At 41.9% G+C, this 23,633-nt stretch overlaps 1 protein-coding gene across 1 annotated transcript in view; it reads right to left on the bottom strand.

The window, feature by feature from the left end:
- LOC124796405 (U1 small nuclear ribonucleoprotein 70 kDa) overlaps nucleotides 1-23,633 on the bottom strand; it is a 68,315-nt gene that overhangs the window by 33,880 nt on the left and 10,802 nt on the right. Inside the window, exons 3-4 of the mRNA XM_047260583.1 lie at nucleotides 23,372-23,436; nucleotides 6,575-6,637 (exon numbers count right to left, since the gene is read on the bottom strand). Coding sequence (XP_047116539.1) covers nucleotides 6,575-6,637; nucleotides 23,372-23,436 — 128 coding nt within the window. The remainder of the gene's footprint in view (nucleotides 1-6,574; nucleotides 6,638-23,371; nucleotides 23,437-23,633) is intronic.

Here is a 23,633-nt window from a genome sequence, read left to right as displayed (position 1 = left end):
TGGCTGCAGGATGAAATGAACACCCCATCGTTCTAAATTGGCATGGAGCTCTTCGTCAGACTGCAAGAGGAGGTCACGATGGAAAATCATCCCCTGGACCATGTTGAGGCTTTAACAGGGAGTGACAGAAACAGGAATATCACCCAGCCGATCACAAGCAAGTAATGCCTGGGATTGGACTGGGATACTGTCTGAATCAAGACTGCGCCACTTCTCATCTTATCACTTCCCCAAATTTATCCTCAAGATGTTCAACAAAAAATTGAGGCTTCATAGGCAGAAAGTAGGCCCTGTCCATTCTGCTACAGACTAAAAACCAAGGCGAATATGGCTATTTCTTTCTGTAGCCCTACGCTCCTCCCATGGTGTAGCGAGGGAGAGAAACAATTTAGGGTCATATCTGTTAGCATTGTACTTGGTCTTAACTCCTTAGGGACTGCTGGAGCTGTACAGTTACCAGCAAGAGATGACTTAATCCGCTTCATTGTGGGTCATCCGCCCTGATGCCACACACTCCAATCAGGGGCTCTCCCCACGGGCACCACCCAGCCACAGCAAAGGCCACCTGGCATGATTGCCATTGCTGTGAGTCCTGATGCCCCAGGAAGACAGGCATCTACTACTTGGCATACGTGGGGAATTTACAGCTCAGGCATCAGCAGTGCAATCGCTGTGTCGTCGGGGGTACCACCAAATGGGTACATGATGGCCCCACCACAACAGACTGGCTACCATACTGGATATTAGGCACAGAGAAAACCAATACTGTCATGGGGACAAAAGAGGAAACGAGACAACGGAAGAAGATGAAATACCCCAGAAATTGTCCTCGCCCAAACAGTTTAATTGCAGGTGGAGATGCAGAGCCATGACAAGAGGTTCAGATCAAATCTAAGGGCACTATGGATAACTCGTGCACTATGTAAGGCATCCTTCTCCATATGGCCTGCACTTCTGTAGAATTTGGAAAGTGGCAGGTCACACCATAAAATGGGACCTGAACTTATAGGGCCAAAAAGTGAGAGACTCCTTTTAGTCGTCTCTTACGACAGGCAGGGATACCTTGGGCCTATTCTAGGCCCCGGACCCGCAGGGGGAAATTCCAACAGTGACTCACTGATATTAGTCGTAGGATACTACATTTTTTGTTTTGTTAAGTGCAAAATTTTACATTCCAGAATATTTAGAGCAAGTTACCAATCTTTTCACCACATAGAAATCTTAACAAAATCTGACTGAATACTTATGCAGTTTCTCTATGGTGGTACTTCTTTATAAGCAACTGCGTCATCTGCAAAAAGCCTGATTTTACTATCAATATTGTCTGCGAGATCATTAATATATAATGAACAGCAAGGGTCCCAACACCATTCTCTGGTGAATCCTTAAGATTACTCTCCATCCAAGATACTATCAAAAAGTTCTCAATCCAGTCACAAATTTCACTTGATACTCCATATGCTCATACTTTTGATACGTGTAGGTGTGGTACTGAGCCAAATGCTTTTCGGAAATGAAGAATAACTGCATCTACCTGGCTGCCTTGCTCCAAAGTTTTCAGGAGGTCAAGTGAGAAAAGTGCAAGTTGGGTTTCACATGACTGATGTTTTCAAGATCTATGCCGATTGGCATTGAGGTCATTCTGTTCAAGATACCTTATTGTGTTTGAGCTCACAATATGTTCTACGAGTCTACAACAAATAAGATGTCAAGGATATTGGATGGTAGTTTTGCAAGTCACTTCTACTACCACTCTTTTAGACAGGTGCGACCAGGCCCCTCTCTCCCACTGGACACGCGCCCAGGGCCAAACCATCAATAGGACCCCTCTAGTTCCTGCCAGATCACCAAACTATAACTGGTATTTATTAATGAGAAATATATTTTTAAAAATTGGACGATAATGACTGACTACAATACTCATTTGCTTATTAGCTTTGCACAGTTCTGCATGGTGCAAATAGCGATGTAAAATTAAATGTGACCAACTGCCTCAAATAAACAGACTCGATTGGGAATTCCCCTCTATTTGTCTGTGCTGCTGTGACTTTTTTTGTTTGTAGTTGTTAACGACTGTACTCCGAGGTGTTCTTTGTTTAAATTGTCATTTACCTGTTTTGTATTAGAATGTTTTTTGTGTAAAAATGAATACTGAAATATAATACAAAATGTCAAAATCGTCATATCCTAGTGGATCCTCAAAAAGGGAAAAAAGCTGTACATCTGAAGAAAGTAATTAAAAAGTTGCCAAAATTAACAGCATATTTTACTATTAGTAATGGAGCAACTTCTGTAAGTAGCAACAAATAATAAATTTCCACATGATGAGTTGTGTATCACTAATTTTGGGAATTTCTGAATGTTCATCTTCTACACCAATTTGAGATTTATACCAATTTAGGAGAACAGCTGGAATCAGACGAATGTGCAACAACTTCAATAATTCCACCAACATCGACAAATGTGTTGGTTGAACAACAGTTTTCCAACACAGAAGGAATATCACACGATCCCACTGATTATTTTCATGAACATTTTACAGACAGAAACCGCAAACTTTTGATTCGTAAGGGTCCTGTATATTTTAAAAATAACGATTCTGCCTTTTCCAAGGCATTCAGAACCTACAAAAGTCATAATAAATCAGTAACTAGGTCTTTCAACAAATTATTGTTTATTCACAAATTAACGAACAATTAAAGCATCGAAAGAAAATAGTTTTTTTACTCGTCGTCCAAAAACCATGTATTTTCTTTTTCATGCTACTTATTTAATAATCCTGATGTAAAACTACGCTGTTCAAGTGGATGTAATGATTGTAAGTACATTAATCACAAAATTTTAACACATGAAAATAGCCCAGCACACTGGCAATCTATGATGAATTATCTGGCACGAAGTAATGCAGTTGGTAGAATAGACAGACTTATCTCAACACCAAAAAGAAGTGGATTACTGGAGACATGTATTTAAACGGATTGCAGCTGTTGTAAAATTTTGGCATCAAGAGGGCTTCCATTTCGTAGTGACAATGAAACCCTAGATCTCCCAACAATGGAACTTATTTGGGATGTGTGGAATTTTTGAGTGAATTCGATCCATTTCTTGCAGATCACTTACAAAACTTTGGGAATCCTGGAAAAGGTAACACTTGTTATTTATCATAAATGTAAGGAGTTTATTGACGTAATGAGAAAACAGGTCCTACAAAATTATAAATGAAGTTATATTAGCAAAATATTTTTCCATTAGTGTTGACAGTACACCCGATCTGCCTCATATTGACCAGCTAACTTTTATAATTCTATACATAAAAGACCATGTTCCTGTTGAAAAAAGACCACAGATCTGAGTATTTAGCAGAAACCATCTTGAATTTTTTAGAGAATCATGATATTCTCGTAAAATATTGCAGAGGACAAAGCTAAGGCAATGCTTCAAATATGTTAGGGAGGTACACTCGTTTACAAGCAAGAATCAAGGAGAAATGTGGATCTGCCACCTTTGTACCATGTGCGGGACATTCACTGAACTTGGTAGTCCAAGCTGCTGGGTGTGTATCAGACAAAGTTTTTTCATATGGTTCAGAAAATGTACAACTTTTTGTTGAGCTCTACCCACTGGTGGAATATATTGACAAAATATTTAGGTTCAAAAAAAGTGTTTTAAGTATTTCACAAACCAGATGGTCAGCCTGGGCTGATGCAGTAAGCACCTCGCATGAAGGTCATAAATTAGAAACTTTGATGTCCACTGCAGAAGATACAGAACAGGCAGGAGACACTAGAGATGAAGCACTCAGTCTGTCCAGAAAAATGGGAAAGCTAGAATTTATCATACTAATGGAAATTTGTAATTATATATTGGTAAGAATAGACAAAATAATTATCATCAGAAAGAAACAATAACCTTACACATTTTAACTAATTTATTTGCTTCACTATGATTTTATCATTAATCTCAGGGATAAATTTGATGATTTCAAATTGTCCACCAAAGAAAGAAACCTGGAATCTGATTACAAGGCCCCACCTCAACGAAAAAATGTAGCAGCTCTCACCAGAGGTTTTCGATGTCTCTGCAAATGGTGAACTAATAGTATATTGGAAATTTATCATCTTTTGAAAAAAATTTTTTAGAAATCGCACTGAGAATTTTTTTAAGCATGCCGGTAACTAACTGCAGTGCGGAATGCTCCTCCAACTTGAAAAGAATAGAAAAGTACAAGGCTTCAGAGAGAACTAGTTTATCACTGATGTCCATAGAATGTGATATGCTCAAAAAATAGCTTTTGAAGAAGTGATTAACTATTTTGCCCATCTCAAATCTAGAATGAGACCTCTTCTATTAATAGATTTTTAAGTATTAACCTGTGAATGAAAAAGCTACTTTTGTGGATTACATTATATTACCTATTCATTTAATGTGACTAAAGAAATACAAATATATACAGAACCTCACTTATCTACTTTTTGTGTATTCTAACAAAACAGTGCTCTGTCAAGGTAATAGGGGACCCATTATCCTAATGTGCCCAGGGCCTACAACATGTTAAAGATGGCCCTGGGAGTGCCCTGTGCCATTTTCCAAGAACTGGGCACTGTTTTCTTTGTTTGAGGGATCTACAATAGGTTATAATTAACTCAGCAGTAAATTCAGTGTAGAACCTGACGGGCTGTGTTTCTCAACACCACTGACAGTAATACTTATTTAATTCATCTTTTCAGTGGTATGAGGAATCTGGGTGATTCTCCTGGGTTGTCCTTTGAACAGGAACATTTGAAAATGGTGTTAAGCATTTCAGCTTTTGCTTTGCTACCTACAATTTCAGTTTTCTGTCTCATTCACTAGGGACTGGACACCAACTTTCGTGCGACTAATAGCCTTTACATATGACCAGAATTTCTTTGGGTTCTGCGAAAGATCACTTGACAATATTCTGCTACAGTAGTCATTGGAGGCATCATGCATTGCTCTCTTCACAGCCAAATACATTTCATTTAGCATCTCTACCTATAGCCCTACGCTTTGTTTTACACCTATTGTGCAGTAATCTGTTTCTTTAAATGTTTTTCACTGTGATATATACCTTGAAGATTCCCCAGCTGATCTACTGGGCTTCTACATATCTGGTGCGTGGTAAATTATTCCTTTAAACTTTAGTCAAGAGTTCCTCTCCATGCTCCTGACCAGTGCTGAAAGTTTCAAGTTCCTCACTGAAATATGACACTACCGATTTTTAATTTAGTTTACTGAACTTATATATCTTTCTGCTAGTTTTAGTTGTCCTTTGAACTTCGGTGATCATTGATACCACAACAGCATCATGGTCACTGACACGAGTTTCGATGTGGACACCCTCAAAGACATCAGGTGTATTGGTTGCCATTAGATACAACATATTTCCATTGTTAGTGGGGTTCCTAGCTACCTGTTCTAGGTAGTTTTCAGAGAAGGCATCTAGTAAAGTTTTTACAGGATGTCTTATGCCCACCACTAATGAAACTGTAATTTACCCACTAATTGTTGTACAGTACGGTTGGGGAACTTACGTACAAATGAAATGTTTTCTCTGTGCCTATCTATTTGATATACACTTAAATTTTCCCCAAAAATCTCACTGCCATCAAATTCAGGTTTCAACCAGTCTTCTGTACCTAGTATGATGTGAGCTTCACTGCTTTTCATGAGCACTTAAAACTCTGGCAGTACAAATGCTTAGCAGTTTACCATTAGGATTTTAATACTCACATGTAGGAGACTTTTCTTTTGACCTTAACAGTGATACTTCTAGGTTTCCTACAGCTATTGCTATCTGGATTGGATGGAGAGTCGTCTAATCTAAAAAACCCTTGTACATATTCCACGCACAGTAGCCTGATGTGTAGTGCACACCTGACATATTTAGGGGGATCCTACAGTTCTCAACCCTATGGTGCAAGACCACGAAGTTGCAGCCAACCTTGTCACAGAACCTTCAAAGTACCTGGTTCAGTCCTTCCACTCGACTCAGAACTGAAGGTCATGTTCTGTTCTGGGGACAATGCTGCAAATTGTGAGCTTCGGAGGCTGGCTGGCTGGCCTTCTCAACCTTCTCTGCCAGTTGCTGGAATGACCAAAGAATGACCTCCGAGCCCAAACGGAAGGCATCATTTGTTCCAATGCGCACCACAATCTGCAGTATGTTGCACACTGTGCTCTCAATGGCTGTTGGAATAGCCTCTTCAACATCTGGATGAGGTCTCCAGGCATAAGCAGTGAGTGCACCTGGTGTCTTTTCCTGTCACTTGCTGTCATTTCCTTAAGGGGTACCATCATTTGCCTTATGTTTGAACTGTCATCAATAGACCATTGCCCTTTTGCATTTGACACCCCCCTGACACCAGACAAAATAGGTTCCCCCAAAACAAAGAAATGTGCTACAAAACACACACACACACACACACACACACACACACACACACACACACACACACACACACACACACACACACACACACACCCCCCTATGATGCTCCAAAATAATAAGCTGTGGCATTGTGATGTGTCAATGTTACACTGCCCTTCCACTTACCTTTTTAATAGGTCCATAAACTTCAAATTCTCGGCGGAGCTTAGACTCAGATGAATCATAATTCTAGAAAAAAAAAAAAAAAAAAAACCAGAAAATATTTTACAATATTAGGACAAAGTGCTTTGAGTTTTATACATTAGTGTTAACAAAGAATCTTAATCTCCATTAAAACTGAAATTTTACTTCAGTTTTGTACATGAGAAAAAACAAAATCACCACTACGATTAATACAGCAAAAAACTCACATTAGCCCTCTGAAGGAGCAATGTCTGAGTATTCCTACTTGTTTTTATCCCATTCCTCATGCTAATAATGTTTTTTCATTCACCATCTTTTCATTAGCACTGCATGTAGTGTGTGTACATGAAATTGCCATATTGTTATTCATGCAATATTTCACTAAATTTTATTAATCACAATATGATTTACAGTCTGCTTGTAACAACGTAAATAGTTCACAATGAAACCTTTTACTCTAAGAATTACTCAGTTTACTATACATGTAAACTGATACTTGTCGAAAGTCCAACCCACCGAAAATTGTCTGTTTCTAGATTCACACATGTTACTTTGAAGTCCATATTCTCTTTCAACCAAGGTTTTACTTTTTCTGAAACCTAACATTTCAGAAGTTATTCATAATCAAAATTTTTGTACTTCAGAATATTCCAGTCAATAGATTTCAAAAATTCAGTGCCTTTTCTTGTTATGGTTTTGGGTGCAAAACTGCTATGGTCATTAGCACCCAGTCTGTGACTTAGGAAAAGCTAAAAAACGTAACTGGAAACCAGCAGCAATGGGAGCAAAACTAAAAAAAAGGGGAAACCAAAAACAGAAGGAAAGCTTAAAAAACCACTATAAAAGAGGGTTGTTTGTCCCCAAAAAGAGCTTCAAATGACTGACATCATCTCACTGGCACTAATAAACTCGAGAACGCGATCGGCTGAGCGTGTGTGATCTGCAAAATGGATGATATATCAGGCGACAGCTGTAGACGGGCGTGTAATGGAGTAAAATAGGGGCAAGCAAGTAAAAGGTGTCACCGTCCACAGTTGAGAGCAGTGGGGACAGAGTGGGGGAGGATCGTTGCTTAAAAGATGTCGATGGCTAAAAAGACAGTGCCCTATCTGGAGTCTAGTTAAAATTACCTCCTCCCGACGACGCGTTCGAGAGGAAGAGGTCCAAGCACAGGGAAGAGCTTTCACATCCCCCAATTTATTATTGGGAAGTGTCGACCAATGTGCATGCCATAAAAGAGCAACACGACGACATAAAACACTCCGCAGATCGGCGAAGGGAATCATGCGAATAGCTGGCTGAAGAAGAGAGACTGCAGCCTTGGCCGCTATATCGGCCGCCTCATTTCCACAAATACCAACATGTCCTGGGATCCATAGGAATGCCACAGAGACACCCCTTAAGTGGAGCAAGTGGAGGCAGTCCTGAATCCGGTAGACTGGGTAGAGAGCTTGGAGACTGAGGAGAGAGCTGAGAGAGTCTGAGCAGATAACATACTGTATCCGCTGATGGCAATGGATGTATTGGACAGCCTGGAGAACAGCGTAAAGCTCCGAAGTATAAACCGAACACAGGTCGGAAAGTCAAAATCGATTTGGGGTGTCGCCAACATTATAGGCACTCCCAACACCTAATGATGTTTTTGTGCCATCAGTGTAAATAAATGTGGCATCCTTCATTTGTGCACATAGAGCAGCAAATGCCCGACAATAAACAGAGAAGGGGTACAATCCTTGGGAAACTGACAAAGGTCACGGAGTAGGCAGATCCGGGGCCGGAGCCAAGGTGGTGCTGTACCCCAAGTTGTCAAAGTTTTAGGAAAGTGGAAGGAAAGAGAATGGAGCAGTTGACAGAAGCGGACTCCCGGTGGTAGTAGGGAGGAAGGGCGGCCGGCATACCCTAAATCCAAGGAGGTGTCGAAAAAATGTCATGGGCCGGATTTGCAGGCATGGAAGACAGATGGCTAGCATAACGACTCAGAAGGACAGCTCGCCGATTGAACAGCGGAGGTTCAGCAGTCTAAGCATAAAGGCTTTCCACAGGGCTGGTGTAAAAAGCTCCAGATACTAAACGTAATCCACGGTGGTGGATAGAGTCGAGACGCTGAAGAATAGACGGTCGAGCAGAGGCGTAAACTATGCTTCCATAGTCCAATTTTGAGCGCACTAAGGCGCTATAGAGGCGGAGAAGGACCACTCGGTCTGCTCACCAGAAGGTGCCATTCAGGACACGGTGGGTGTTGAGGGATCGCAAACAGTGAGCCGAAAGATTGGAAATGTGGGAGGACCAGCACAGCTTTCTGTCAAACGTAAGACCCAAGAATTTAGCGACGTCCGCGAACGGAAGGTTGACAGGGCCTAGACGTAAGGAAGGCGGAAGAGCCTCTATACGATGCCAAAAATTAACACAAACGGTCTTACTGGGAGAAAAGCGGAAGCCGGTTTCGATGCTCCAAGAGTGGAGGCGATCGAGACATCCTTGAAGACTACGTTCAAGAAGGCTGGTCCGTTGAGAGCTGTAGTAGATTGCAAAATCGTCCACAAAGAGGGAGCCCGACACATCAGGAAGACAATGCATAATTGGATTTATGGCAATGGCAAACAGTACAACACTTAGCACGGAGCCCTGGGGTACTCCGTTTTCTTGGGAGAAGGTACGGGAGAGAGTAGTGTTCACCCGCACTTTAAATGTGCGCTCTGCCATAAATTCGCGAAGAAAAAGGGGCAACCGTCCTCGAAAGCCCCAAGAGAACAGTGTGCGGAGGATTCCTGTCCTCCAACAGGTATTGTATGCTCTCTCCAGATCAAAAAATATTGCTACTGTTTGGCGTTTCTGGAGAAAATTGTTCATGATAAAAGTGGAGAGAGCAACAAGATGGTCAACTGCAGAACGATGCTTTCGGAAACCACATAGGGCAGGTGTTAAAAGACTGCGGGACTCCAGCCACCAGGCTAAACGGCAATTCACCATATGCTCCAAAACCTTACATACACTACTCGTGAGAGAAATGGGGCGATAGCTAGAGGGGAGATGTTTGTCCTTTCCAGGTTTTGGAACAGGAACGACGATAGCTTCCTGCCATCGTCTGGGAAAAGTACCGTCGGTCCAAATTCGATTATAAAGGCGAAGGAGGTCACGCAGACTATGGTGCGATAAATGCAGCAACATTTTTACGTGGATACCATCCGGTCCTGGGGCAGAAGAGCGAGATGAAGAGAGTGCATGTTGGAGTTCTCGCATGAAGGAAACAGTATTATAGCTTTCGCGATTTTGAGAGGAGAAAGCAAGAGGCCGCACTTCCGCTGCACGTTTCTTCGGGAGAAACGCTGGCGGGTAATTTGAAAAGCTCGAAATCTCAGCAAAGTGTTGACCCAATGAGTTAGAAATTGCGACGGGGTCCATCAATTTACCATGCACGACAGTGAGCCCAGAGACCGGGGAGAAACTAGGCGCTCCAGATAACTGCCGAATCCGACTCCAAACTTCTGAGGAGGGAGTGAAGGTGTTAAAGGAGCTAGTAAAGAAGTCCCAGCTTGCCTTGTTGCTATCGCGGATGACGCGACGGCATTGCGCTCTGAACTGCTTATAGCGGATACAGCTGGCCAAAGTTGGATGGTGTCTGAAAATGCGAAGAGCACGTCGCTGCCTATGTTGTTCCACCAAGGAACCGGAGGGGTGCCGGGGCAAGTCGGAGGTGCGTGGTATTGAACGTTCTGCAGCTCTAAGAATAACTTCTGTAATATGAGTGACCTCATCGTCGAAGCTAAGAAAGTGACGATCATCGAATGTCGCTAGAGACGCAAAAAGTGTCCAATTGGCTTGGGCAAACTTCCAGCGTCTCAAGCGCATATATGGCAGTTGTGTCAACAATCTAAGGACACACGGAAAATGGTCACTCGAGTGTGTATCAGCAAGAGCGAACCATTCGAAGTGCTGAGCTAGCGGAACAGTACCGACCGAAAGGTCCAAATGAGAGAAATTTGCCGTGGAGGCAGACAAAAACATTGGGTCCCCAGTGTTGAGGCAAACAAGATCCGCTTCGTGGAAGACGTCTATCAATAGTGAGCCGCACGGACAAGGATGCGCAGATCCCTAAAGCGGGTGGTGGGCATTGAAGTCCCCAACCAGCAAATAGGGGGGCGGAAGCTGGCCAAGAAGATGAAGGAGATCAGCTAGTGCCATTGGTGTGGACGACGGAATGTATACAGTACAAAGAGAGAAGGTGTATCCAGAAAGGGAAATATGGACAGCGACAGCTTGGAAGGAAGTGTTTAAGGGGATTGGGTGATAATGGAGAGTATCATGGAGAAGAATCGTGAGTAGACGCACCTATGTTTCCTGAAGACAGAAGATAACCGACGAGTAGGATCGTAAGAGGATCGACAATTCATCCCGATTGGCTCGAATGCTGCGGATATTCCAATGGATAATGGACATAGGGTGAACAGAAAATGGAAAAAACGTGACCAAGGTTGCCCTCAACTCAACGACTACTCAGAGCTTGCGATCGACAGCGTGGAACTGCATTCAGCCGAAGGCAGAAGATCCTGATCCATTGGTTGTTCGGGAGCAGCTCCTGCCACCAGCACCCGGCCGGTTGATCGGCCACCAGCAGTGCGCCTCGGCGACACAGAAGACGGCTGAGGGCGGTTACCGCCAGGCGGTGCTGTGGATGAGACACGCCGTGGTGGAGAAGGAGAGGAACTGGGATTCTTATTAGCCTTTTTGGAAACAGAACATTGAGATGGAGGAGGAACCAATGGTTGAGATGTTGGGGTACGTAAAAAATCTTCACGAGTGAGCTCTTTTTTGGAAGTCCGAGTGTCTGATTTTGGGGCTCGAGATTTAGCAGAACCCGTTGAAGGGTGAGCCACAGAGTGAGCAGTTAAGAGTGGGGAGGATGAACAGGAGATCTTTGCGCTGGCCGATCTGATAACCGTGGTCACATGTCAAGAAGACAGTGCGGGTTGGAACAATGTTCTTGTCAACCCTTTTCATGACTCGAACAGCCGTGACGCCCTGGTCATACAGGTAGTGTTGAATTTCATCGTCGGACAATCCATCGAGGGAGCGTGTATAAACGACCCCACGTGAGGAATTTAAAGTGCGGTGCGCTTCCACCCGGACAGGGAAGGTGTGTAGCAGTGAAGTACGCAGCAATTTTTGTGCCTGGAGGGCACTGACTGTTTCTAACAAGGTGCCATTTCGCAATCTGGAACAAGACTTTACAGGACCTGCAATTGCGTCGACTCCTTTCTGAATAATGAAAGGGTTGACCGTGGAGAAGTCGTGACCTTCGTCCGACCGAGAAACAACAAGGAACTGTGGCAACAATGGAAGAACTGTCTGTGGCTGAGACTCATTGAACTTATGCTTGTGAGCAGACAGAGTAGATGATGAGGAAACCATTGGGGAAATATCCCACATGATTACCGGTGTCTCCAATGGCGCGCTCCTTCCTTGTGGGGGTCCTCTGAGGGCCCTCCCGCCTTAGGTGATTGTTCACACCTCAGGTCACACCTCCCGAGAAACGGACGGAGGGACCAATCGGCACTTTCGGAAGGTATCAGCTCGGGTAATCACCCCTCCCTGGGCCTGGCCGTTACCGGGGGGTACGTACGTGTCCTACCTGTCTACCCGGGGCGGGGAATTACGTGTTACCCCGTCATCGGCTAGGCATAGGAATGTGTGGGTCGGCCTTCAGACACGCACAGGGAAAAAAAAAAGAGAAAGGGAAAAACACAGAAACGGAAAGGAAAGAAGAGAGGTCTCAAACGCCACAGCGGAGAAAAGGGTAAAGAGAAGAGGTAAGGAAAAGAGAAGGACAAAGACTTGCCAGCAGAGAAAGTGAAGAATAGAGACTGTTGTACATTTCTGAGCGTCCGTCTCCGGTTGTAGGCACAAAACATACTCCCAGAGGAGGAGGAGGAGGAGGAGGAGGGAGGAAAGAGGCAGAGGTGAGGGGGGCAGGCGAAGATGGGGATAGGAAAGGATGCGGGAAAAGAAGGTATGCAGCCCAGAAAGGAAGGAGGGCCACATTAGCTCGGGGTCCCGTGCTCGCTACGCACATATCCACAAAAGAGTTGTGGACCCCTCTCGAGGGCTCAGTGCCTCAGTTTTGTAGCACCTACTTTCTATTTCTAAAAGTGTATGCACTGTTAAATAAGTAACCTGCTAGTTTCTTAATTATTCTAATGAGAAAATTTCACTTTCTCAATAACTGCTGGCATACTTTGGGAATTGCCATATACATTTAAATTACTGTTCCATGAAATATTACTTATTTTGTCATTATCTAATTATGCACTTTAGATAAATCTGACAGCCTATTGTACCTTATTTTTTGAATTTTTTATGATCCAAAATTTAATAGTACAACATTTTACCATTTTGTAATTTTTGTAATAGTACATACATCTTTGTGTTGCACACGAGCCCACAGGCAGTCTGAGCACAGCATTCAAAGTGTAAACATCGCACAGTTTTATTAACTCTATCACTACAGTGATTGATGTTAAAGTGACCAAACCACATCCCTCAAACATATACACATCAAGCCGGGAAGAGTCCTCGGAGAGGAAGGGCACTAAACAAACCCTGATGAACCCAATTATAACAAGTGATCTTTAAAACCAAGGTATGGAATAAGCAGAAGTAAAATATGGGTAAGAGGGTGAAGGTGGGCAAGTTGCTCCACCCAGAAAGCAGCTGGAGACCCCCAGGACATGCTACATGATGGGAGAGAGATCCTCTGCATTCGACTGGTGTTTCCTCATCCTCAATTACCACAACAAAACTATGACAAAATCTCAGGAAAGAGAACAATGCCCATGAGACAGTTAACCAATGATAGATGGAAAAAGAATAAGAAGAATTAAAAATGTTGGGAGGAAAGGACCTAGGCCAGACCACTGACCAAGGGCAGCCATGAGCCGAGTCGGAGCAAGCAACTAAATTCTGCTCCAAACCTTGAAGTGAGTGACAAGGCCAACCTGCCCTACCACAGAGGAGTAGGAACCACCTTCACTGGTAAAAATGTAAAACTCAATCATAATATAGTTGGAATGATTAAAATCTACTCGCCAAGTGGTGGCAGGAGAAAAAGCGCACAAAAATTAATGGAATATCCTAGCTTTTGGAGCCTTTGGTTTCTCCTGGCAGAAGGATGAAGGGAAAGGAAGAGGAATATAGGAAAAGAACTGATGATGGTTAGGAAATGGAGATAGTTACAGAAAGGTCGCCCATAACCTTGGGCCGTGGAGAGTTACCAGACAGGAGGAGAAGGAATGACTGTTGGGAACTGCACCAGCGAAGATTTAAAAACCTGAAACCTTAAAAGCAGAAGAGAAGATGTGACAGAGGTGGGGAGGAGGAGGGAATAGACAGGTCGGATCATAAAAGATTTAGAAACTAAAAGTGAGTGATGAAAGGAATAGTTACTGACACAAAAAGTTGAAACCAAATAAATTAATGTAAATTAAGGCCAGGTGGGTGAAGAAAACCAAGGACATGTTTTAACTCCAGTTCCCATCTGCAGAGTTACAAGAAATTGTGTCGGGCGAGGTGCCACTCCTGCTGATGACATAACTGGTGAAACAGGAGCTGAGGTCACAACTGTCATGTTATAGAGCAGGTTCTGCAACAGCATATTGTATTTGGGCAATATACACCCTTTGTCTATGCCCATTCATCCTTACTCCCACCATCCCCTCCTGTGAAATGACGTATCAGCTGTTATGTAAATACTGTTTGGGTTTCTACGTCACCAAGTTAGCAGTTAGGATGAAGTGCATAGACAGAGGATGTATATTGGTAACACACAATATCTTTTGCAGACCACTCTCAACAACATGACAGCCATGACTGTTGCCTGTTTCACTACGTATGTATGCCATTTGGATTCTCTTCCGACAACAGTTTCTCAAAACTATGCAAGTGGGAAATGGCGATACAACTTTTCTGTTTTATCACCACCCACTTGACTAATTTACATTAACTTCTTCAGTCTCTAACTTTCAGTAACTTCTTTCTTTGTTCCCTTACAGCTTTCTGTATCTTATTTTCTGACCTGTAAGCCCTCACCACATGTCAACTATTGAATGATGTGACTCATCAAGCTTTTCTGTCGGAAAGTCCCACTGTGAGTAACATAGGAGCCCCTACTTATTTTGTTGCCAAATAAGTGACATCACTATTGGGACCTCTTGTAGGCAAGTGCAACCATTATATTCGAAACACTGAAGATTTCATAGGTCACCTGAAAACTCTTAGATTGCAATCGTTGGGTCTCTCAGTAAGTTTTGACGTCTTTATTTACAAAGGTGCCCTTGCAGGACTCTCTGGAGCTCATTAGCAACAAGTTAGAGGACGTAGTAGCATAATTTAAACATGTGATTCATTCAACATACTTCTTATTTCATGACCAATATTTTGAACAAGTGGACAGTGTCGCCATGGGGAGCCCTCTGTCTCCTGTGGAGGCCAATTATTTTGTGGAGGACAGATGAAAAATCAGTACTGTCAGCCACTCTCAAACCCTCTTGTTTTCTACAGTATGCGGATGATACGTTTGTGGTGCGGCTACGAGGACTTTATACTCTACCTATGTTTCTTCAGCATCTGAATTCGCTTTATCTGAATATAAACTTCACAATGGAAATGGACGAATTTGGCACTTCACCTTTCTTGGTGTTTCGGCACGGAGGAAAGCAGATGGAACCTTGGGACACAGTGTCTACCGCAGCCCAATGCATACAGATCCATATCTGCAGGCCACAAGCTGCGATCATCCTGCACAATGCGGTAGTGCTGTATGTACGTTAGATCATAGATAACATGTGGTATCTGATCCTGAAAGCCTGTCGAGTGAAATACAACATTTGGAGAAGGTGTTCTGAAGAAACGGTTATTCTGAGAGACAGATACATAATGTATTCAGACCCAAGCGAGTTCAATGTATGGAGCAGAATGAAGATACGAAGACACTCACCACTTTGGTCTTTTTGCCATATTTTGGTGCCACGTTGTAAAGAATCTGAAGAGTCCTCTGAAGATATGGCATTAAGTGTGTTTTTCAACCATCTGCAAAACAGAGAAATCTATTGGGTTCAGTTAAGGATGATCTTGGCCTAAGGAAATGTGGTGTTTACAAGATTCCTTGTCAATGTGGGGCCTCATATATATGCCAGACATGTTGCACAGTACAAGAACGCTGTGATGAACATAAGGATCATACACACCTTCATCAACTGGAAAAGTTGGCAATTGCAGAACACTGAATACAGGACATCGCATGATTTATGAAAAGAAGGAAGTTTTATCCCCGACATCATCTTTCAGGGACTGCGTCATTAAGAAAGCAATACATATCTGTACAGCTGATAATCACCAATAGGGATGCAGGATTTCAAGCGAGCACAGCCTGGAACCCTGCATTGGCTGCTATTACAATCACAACGCGAAAATCAAGATTTTTTGATAACAGACCCGTCATAACATTATTCTAGTACGGTCTTTGGTGAGCGACGTCTGGCTGCATTTTTAGTACACGCAGCATACAGCACACGCACAGGAGAGCTGCTCTGCAATTTTCGGTTTGAGTATGGCACCATCTATCTGCATATCATTGCGCATGCGCGATTTACGCGCCTGTGCATTCTAGAAATGAGGCGGCGTTATGCGGATACTGTCATTTGTACCGAGCCACCAGCAAGGTTTAACTACCTGAAGATGTCTGACAGTTGCTCCGAGGAAACCGAACAATAGATTCCCTGTGAGAAGCACCAAGGGACGACTGACACATGGCCTTGGTCCCCTTTATTCCTCACCGTTTATTCAGAGAAGCCAAGGCCCATCAATCATGTTCCAAGCCTCCAACAATTTATGGCGTAGTGTAGACAGAAGGTCTGAATCTGGTATCCCATCTCCAAAGTCTGCATCCAATTTGGGCAACTGGTCCGCATCTTCATTCCATGAGATCCCAACATGACTTGGGGTCCGAACAAGGGTGGCCAATCAGTTTCATGAAGGTAAAAAAAGGAGATCCTGGATAGTCCATCAATGGGTGTCGTGGGTGACACTGGTCAACACCTACTGAAGACTACTGGAATCGCTGTCAATTACGAACATCTCATTGGTACAAAAACCAACAAGACAGGGTTCTCGCGGTGGCCACCAATTCTGCAGTAAATACACCGCATACGTTCAGCAAGGAGCACAGTTCACTGACCTCGCACATGCATATGCAAAATCAGTTTGTTCGTCAACTTTGAAGCCACCTGTGCATACCACTTCTAAGCTCACCAATGCATCAAGGACAGCCAGGAACACGCAGCAAGAAACCATGGGGTCAACAGAGCACTTTGGTCTAAAGGATAGGTCGAGACAGATCAGAGGACAATACGAGACAGATCAGAGGACAATACGTCCCACAAGGGCACACAAAATTGCTCCCAGGCAAGAAGCAACTGCGCAGTCCTAAAGCATTGATGGCATATGATCAGTGCAGCATCGTGACATGGCATCAAGAAGGCACTGACCCGCACACCAATGGAAAGACTGAGCAGCCCCACACCTCCAGCAAGACAGAGTTCAGCACCCCCTGTCAATGCCGAATTAACCCATCACTAGTCAGGCTCAGTTTGGTCTCTGACATCTAGAGCATCAATACTGATTAACGAGATGATGATTGATGATACTTAGCCTGCATTCTGCAAGTGGTAATAGTGTGTAAAAGTAATTCAATGTAGGAGACACGGGAAGCATATCAAGCTACCTCATAACAAGAAGTGAAGTCATGTTTCCTTCCTTTTTAGAAATAAGATGTATTAATCTGCAAGTGTTAGGTACCGATAAGTTTGGATTCCTGCTACTGGCCATAGCAACTTCTTTCCTTCCTGGCTTGCATCAGCGCTGACTTCTGCAGTAGCCGTCAACAGCAACAGTGGGGGAAGTTGGAATTTAGATGGGACACTGTATGTACAGTGACTTTACTAATTTTCAGCATTTTTCCAACATTGCTGAACTCTGCACAACTATCCTAAGATATACAAAAGGCTTAAGACACTCATAGAAGATATATGGCAAGGTCTGAATGGACTGGAATTGTCAAAAGGAATGAAACTCAGAATCAGAGCTCTCACCTGTGCTTGATACAGTCACGGACAACAACTTAAGGACGAGATACTGGCAGAAGTAAAGCTGTGAGGACGGGGTGTGAGTCGTGCTTGGGTAGCTCAATTGGTAGAGCACTTGCCAGCAAAAGGCAAAGGTCCCGAGTTCGAGTCTTGGTCCGGCACACAGTTTTATCTGCCAGGAAGTTTCAACATAAGGAAAGTTTGTCAAGTGTCAACAATAGGCGATACAAAAAGCATAGCATAAGCAGACAACACGATGATATGGGAAGACAACAAGCAGAAACTGGAAGAACTAAACTTGTGGAGGGTAACTGAACAAGTAGACCAGAAGAAAGCTTAACAAAAAGTGAGGTAATGAACATCAGTAGGGAAATTAAAAAATGAAGGATCTAAGTTGCAACAGGAGAATTATCAAAGAAGTAGATTCTTTCAAATATCTAGGAAGTAGGCTAACCAAAAAGGGAAAGTCAGGGTAGAAATTTCTGAAAGGATAGAAAAATAGCTTAAAAAATTATTATTTTGTACCAGACATTATTAACAAATGGAAAATACCTGTCAATGCAGAAATAATGATACAAAAATCATTATTAGCCAACTTTGACCCATAAAAGAAAATATGTAGAAAAATAGGCTAAAATTGTTTGGCCACGTTAACAGAAAGGGAAGAGAGACTACTACTGTGGAATGGACAGAATCTGAAAAAAGACCATGAACAAGGTAGACCAAGTGAGGGAGGAAATGACTCAGAGGATTACAATGGAAGGAAATGCTCAATAATAGACTGGGAGAAAAGGGAAGAGACTTTGTGAATGACCTACCACAGCTGCCCAGAGGAATAAATTATGAGCCCCTTCATAACAACCTGTGTAGCAATTAAGAACAGAAAAATCTTAATGACAAACCAGTTCGGCATTTAAAAAATTAGACTGAATCATGCCTCTGCAGTACACTTAGAACAACTAAAACATCTAGATGAGAGTCATTTTTCTCTCTTGTTAGAGCACGTAAAGAATCCTCCTAATTAATGTACTATATCCTAAATAAGCTTACTTTGTTATTTGTAGTTTGTTATCTTTTTCCTATTTCTGGACTTACACCCCCTAGTCCAAAGAAGAGTGAATTTTACCATGTAACTTATTATTTCCCAATGAATTATTTTGGAGTAATGTGTTGATAAAAAAAACATTTACCTTTAATGACTCCTCACATATTTTCTCACTAAACCTAAAGGCAGCAAACACAGGTCCCAATGTTTAGGAAGCTTCAAACACCTCCAATGCTTATATTCGTTTTATAGTATCGTGTGTGGCACAGAGACTCCAACTCCCATACGTCCCACTCTTAATCCTCAGCTAGTCGTAGGACTTTTTCCCATAACTAATCTACTTTAACATCAGCGAATGATGTGTATAGAAAAAATGTGAAGTTACCCAATAATTCAAAGTCCACAAACTGCAGGTCATAAACCACCCTTCCCTAATAACTGTCTGCAAATGTCGTCAGAATGCAAAAGGTATAATGACCTCCAATATGACCATATTTAGAAAAGCAGAGTTCTGAAACCAACATTTGGTTAAGGACAACACAAACACCAATCCCCAGGCAGAGATAATTCCCAATCTGGCCAAGAATCAAACCCGGGACCCTGTGATCCAGAGGCAGCAACACTAACCACCAGACCATGAACTGCGGACCTCAGATGCTATGGGGGGGACATGTAATGAAAAAATGTTCAAGTGTTGTCAGGACATCGCATGAATACTTGCTTATCAAATGTGACTGTCAAAACTACAAAAAATAAAACCACAAAGCTGTTGTCTGTCAAAACAATTGTTTAATGAATACAATGGAAAAGAAGCTACAATATACATAATGATATCAAGAAAGACAATTATAGCATAAAAGCATTAAGTTGTGATAAACAAGTAAGCAAGGTGACAATGCACATGAACTAGCACATATGCATGGGATGACTGTTTACAAAACTAATAAACTGCAACCACTGTCTTGTATGAATAAAACAGAGAATGCAATTTATTCTCAGAATCTTCGAGGACATTCCCAAGAAAACAAGCCAGAGATTACACTTCACCTGAGAAAGTTGCTCAATGCGAAAAACATTCTCAGTTTTCATATGAATAAAACTAGACATCTTTATCTTGAGTTGATAACATTATCCAGTTTTTGAAGTGAGTTTTGTAGCTTACTTTGAGCTGAATAAATTATTGTGAGGCAATGTTTTATAATTTTCTTGGTAAAAAATTGAAAAACTTATGCTGCTTGGAAGGCAAAAAAGATATGTAACCCCAAGAAACACAGAAGAGAGAAACTGAAGGCGTATCTACAGATTGAACAATAAAACATTATTTGACTGGCAAACTTACAGTCTTCACCCATCATGAAGAAGAAGGGGGTGACATTTCAAACGAAATGAAAACTGAAACATTTTTGTGCTATTTAGCAGATCCAGGTTTCTCAAACCTCAAACTGGTGTAGGAGAAGACTTGCATGTACACCAGAGAACTCTGCCACAGACATTTTCAGATGTCGATGGTTTCTCACAGCATAAATCATTTATTTTGCTCTGTTAGAAACAAGCAGGCAGACAAGAAAAATTAACAGGTGGTTTATTACAAGCCTAGAGATCTATTTCTGGTAAAGAAACCATTTGTCTTATTTAACCCAAATTATCTCTTGTTGAACTCTGGCAGAGTTCTGGTCTGGAGTAGACAAAAATGTAACATTCTTTTTGTTCATTACGTAATGTGTTTACCTAACTTCTTCAATAACAAAAAGTTTCCCTACATGCTGACAATTGGGTAACATAAAAAATGCATTCTCATGAACTGTTCAAAATCATCCACACATAAAATCTAAACATAGTGAAACTCTTCCAGAACACGATGATGCAATTTGAGCAGTATGAAATTTCTGAGGCAAGTATCAGGAGATGGGAAACAGAGTTGTTGTTGTGGTCTTCAGTCCTGAGGCTGGTTTGATGCAGCTCTCCGTGCTACTCTATCATGTGCAAGCTTCTTCATCTCCCAGTACCTACTGCTGCCTCAGAACATGTCCTACCAACCGATCCCTTCTTCTGGTCAAGTTGTGCCACAAATGTCTCTTCTCCCCAATCCTATTCAATACTTCCTCATTAGTTATGTGATCTACCCATCTAACCTTCAGCATTCTTCTGTAGCACCACATTTCGAAAGCTTCTATTCTCTTCTTGTCCAAACTATTTATCGTCCATGTTTCACTTCCATACATGGCTACACTCCATACAAATACTTTCCGAAACGACTTCCTGACACTTAAATCAATACTCGATGTTAACAAATTTCTCTTCTTCAGAAACGCTTTCCTTGCCATTGCCAGTCTACATTTTATATCCGCTCTACTTCGACCATCATCAGTTATTTTGCTCCCCAAATAGCAAAACTCCTTTACTACTTTAAGCGTCTCATTTCCTAATCTAATTCCCTCAGCATCACCCGACTTATTTCGACTACATTCTATTATCCTTGTTTTGCTTTTGTTGATGTTCATCTTATATCCTCCTTTCAAGACACTGTCCACTCTGTTCAGTTGCTCTTCCAGGTCCTTTGCTGTCTCTGACAGAATTACAATGTCATTGGCGAACCTCAAAATTTTTATTTATTCTCCATAGATTTTAATTCCTACTCCAAATTTTTCTTTTGTTTCCCTTACTCTTGCTCAATATACAGATTGAATAACATCGGAGATAGGCTACAACCCTGTCTTACTCCCTTCCCAACCACTGCTTCCCTGTCATGTCCCTCGACTCTTAACTGCCACCTGGTTTCTGTACAAATTGTAAATAGCCTTTCGCTCCCTGTATTTTACCCCTGCCACCTTTAGAATTTGAAAGAGAGTATTCCAGTCAACATTGTCAAAAGCTTTCTCTAAGTCTACAAATGCTAGAAACGTAGGGGTGCCTTTCCTTAATCTTTCTTCTAAGATAAGTCTTAAGGTCAGTATTGCCTCACGTGTCCCAGTGTTTCTACGGAATCCAAACTGATCTTCCCCGAGGTTGGCTTCTACTAGTTTTTCCATTCATCTGTAAAGGATTCGTGTTAGTATTTTGCAGCTGTGACTTATTAAACTGATAGTTCGGCAATTTTCACATCTGTCAACACCTGCTTTCTTTGGGATTGGAATTATTATATTCTTCTTGAAGTCTGAGAGTATTTCGCCTGTTTCATACATCTTGTTCACCAGATGGTAGACTTTTGTCAGGACTGGCTCTCCCAAGACCGTCAGTAGTTCTAATGGAATGTTGTCTACTCCGCGGGCCTTGTTTCGACTCAGGTCTTTCAGTGCTCTGTCAAACTCTTCACGCAGTATCATATCTCCCCTTTCATCTTCATCTACATCCTCTTCCATTTCCATAATATTGTCCTCCAGTACATCGCCCTTGTATAGACCCTCTATATACTTCTTCCACCTTTCCGCTTTCCCTTCTTTGCTTAGAACTGGGTTTCCATCTGAGCTCTTGATATTCATACAAGTCATTCACTTATGTCCAAAGGTCTCTTTAATTTTCCTGTAGGCAGTATCTATCTTACCCCTAGTGAGATAAGCCTCTACATCCTTACATTTGTCCTCTAGCCATCCCTGCTTAGCCATTTTGCACTTCCCGTCGATCTCATTTTTGAGACGTTTGTATTCCTTTTTGCCTGCTTCATTTACTGAATTTTTATATTTTCTCCTTTAATCAATTAAATTCAATATTTCTTCTGTTACCCAAGGATTTCTACTAGCCCTCGACTTTCTACCTACTTGATCCTCTGCTGCCTTCGCTACTTCATCCCTCAAAGCTACCCATTCTTCTTCTACTGTATTTCTTTCCCCCATTCCTGTCAATTGTTCCCTTATGCTCTCCCTGAAACTCTGTACAACCTCTGGTTCTTTTAGTTTATCCAGGTCCCATCTCCTTAAATTCCCACCTTTTTGCAGTTTCTTCAGTTTTAATCTACAGGTCATAACCAATAGATTGTGGTCAGAGTCCACATCTGCCCCTGAAATGTCTTACAATTTAAAACCTGGTTCCTAAATCTCTGTCTTACCATTATATAATCTATCTGATACCTTTTAGTATCTCCAGGGTTCTTCCATGTATACAACCTTCTTTCATAATTCTTGAACCAAGTGTTAGCGATGATTAAGTTATGCTCTGCGCAAAACTCTACCAGGCGGCTTCCTCTTTCATTTCTTAGCCCCAATCCATATTCACCTACTATGTTTCCTTCTCTCCCTTTTCCTTCTGACGAATTCCAGTCACCCATGACTATTAAATTTTCGTCTCCCTTCACTATCTGAATAATTTCTTTAATTTCATCATACATTTCTTCAATTTCTTCATCATCTGCAGAGCTAGTTGGCATATAAACTTGTACTACTGTAGTAGGTGTGGGCTTCGTATCTATCTTGGCCACAATAATGCGTTCACTATGCTGTTTGTAGTAGCTTACCCGCATTCCTATTTTCCTATTCATTATTAAACCTACTCCTGCATTACCCCTATTTGATTTTGTGTTTATAACCCTGTAGTTAGAGACAAATACAAATCTACGAGGTTTATTTTCAGAAACTGAATGAAAATGCTGATGAAATGTGTACTTACAATTCTTGCAACAAATAGTGTCTTGAATGGATCACCTGTTGCAGTAGCAATACTGTGAGGATCCCCTGAAAATAATGCACGAATGAGTTATGAAAATAATTGTTTCTTAACTACATCACACACACACACACACACACACACACACACACACACACACTATTTTTTTTGTAACTGATCACATCTAACATTAAAAAATAACAAAATCCAGTAATTTAATCACATCAAATAAAATTTGTTGACTACACATACAATTTGCACAGTG

Source organism: Schistocerca piceifrons, chromosome 4 (assembly GCF_021461385.2).
Source record: "Schistocerca piceifrons isolate TAMUIC-IGC-003096 chromosome 4, iqSchPice1.1, whole genome shotgun sequence".
In the NCBI taxonomy this organism is placed as follows: domain Eukaryota; kingdom Metazoa; phylum Arthropoda; class Insecta; order Orthoptera; family Acrididae; genus Schistocerca; species Schistocerca piceifrons.
Note: the sequence above shows the minus strand (reverse complement) of the source record. Positions and strands in the feature narration are given on the sequence as shown.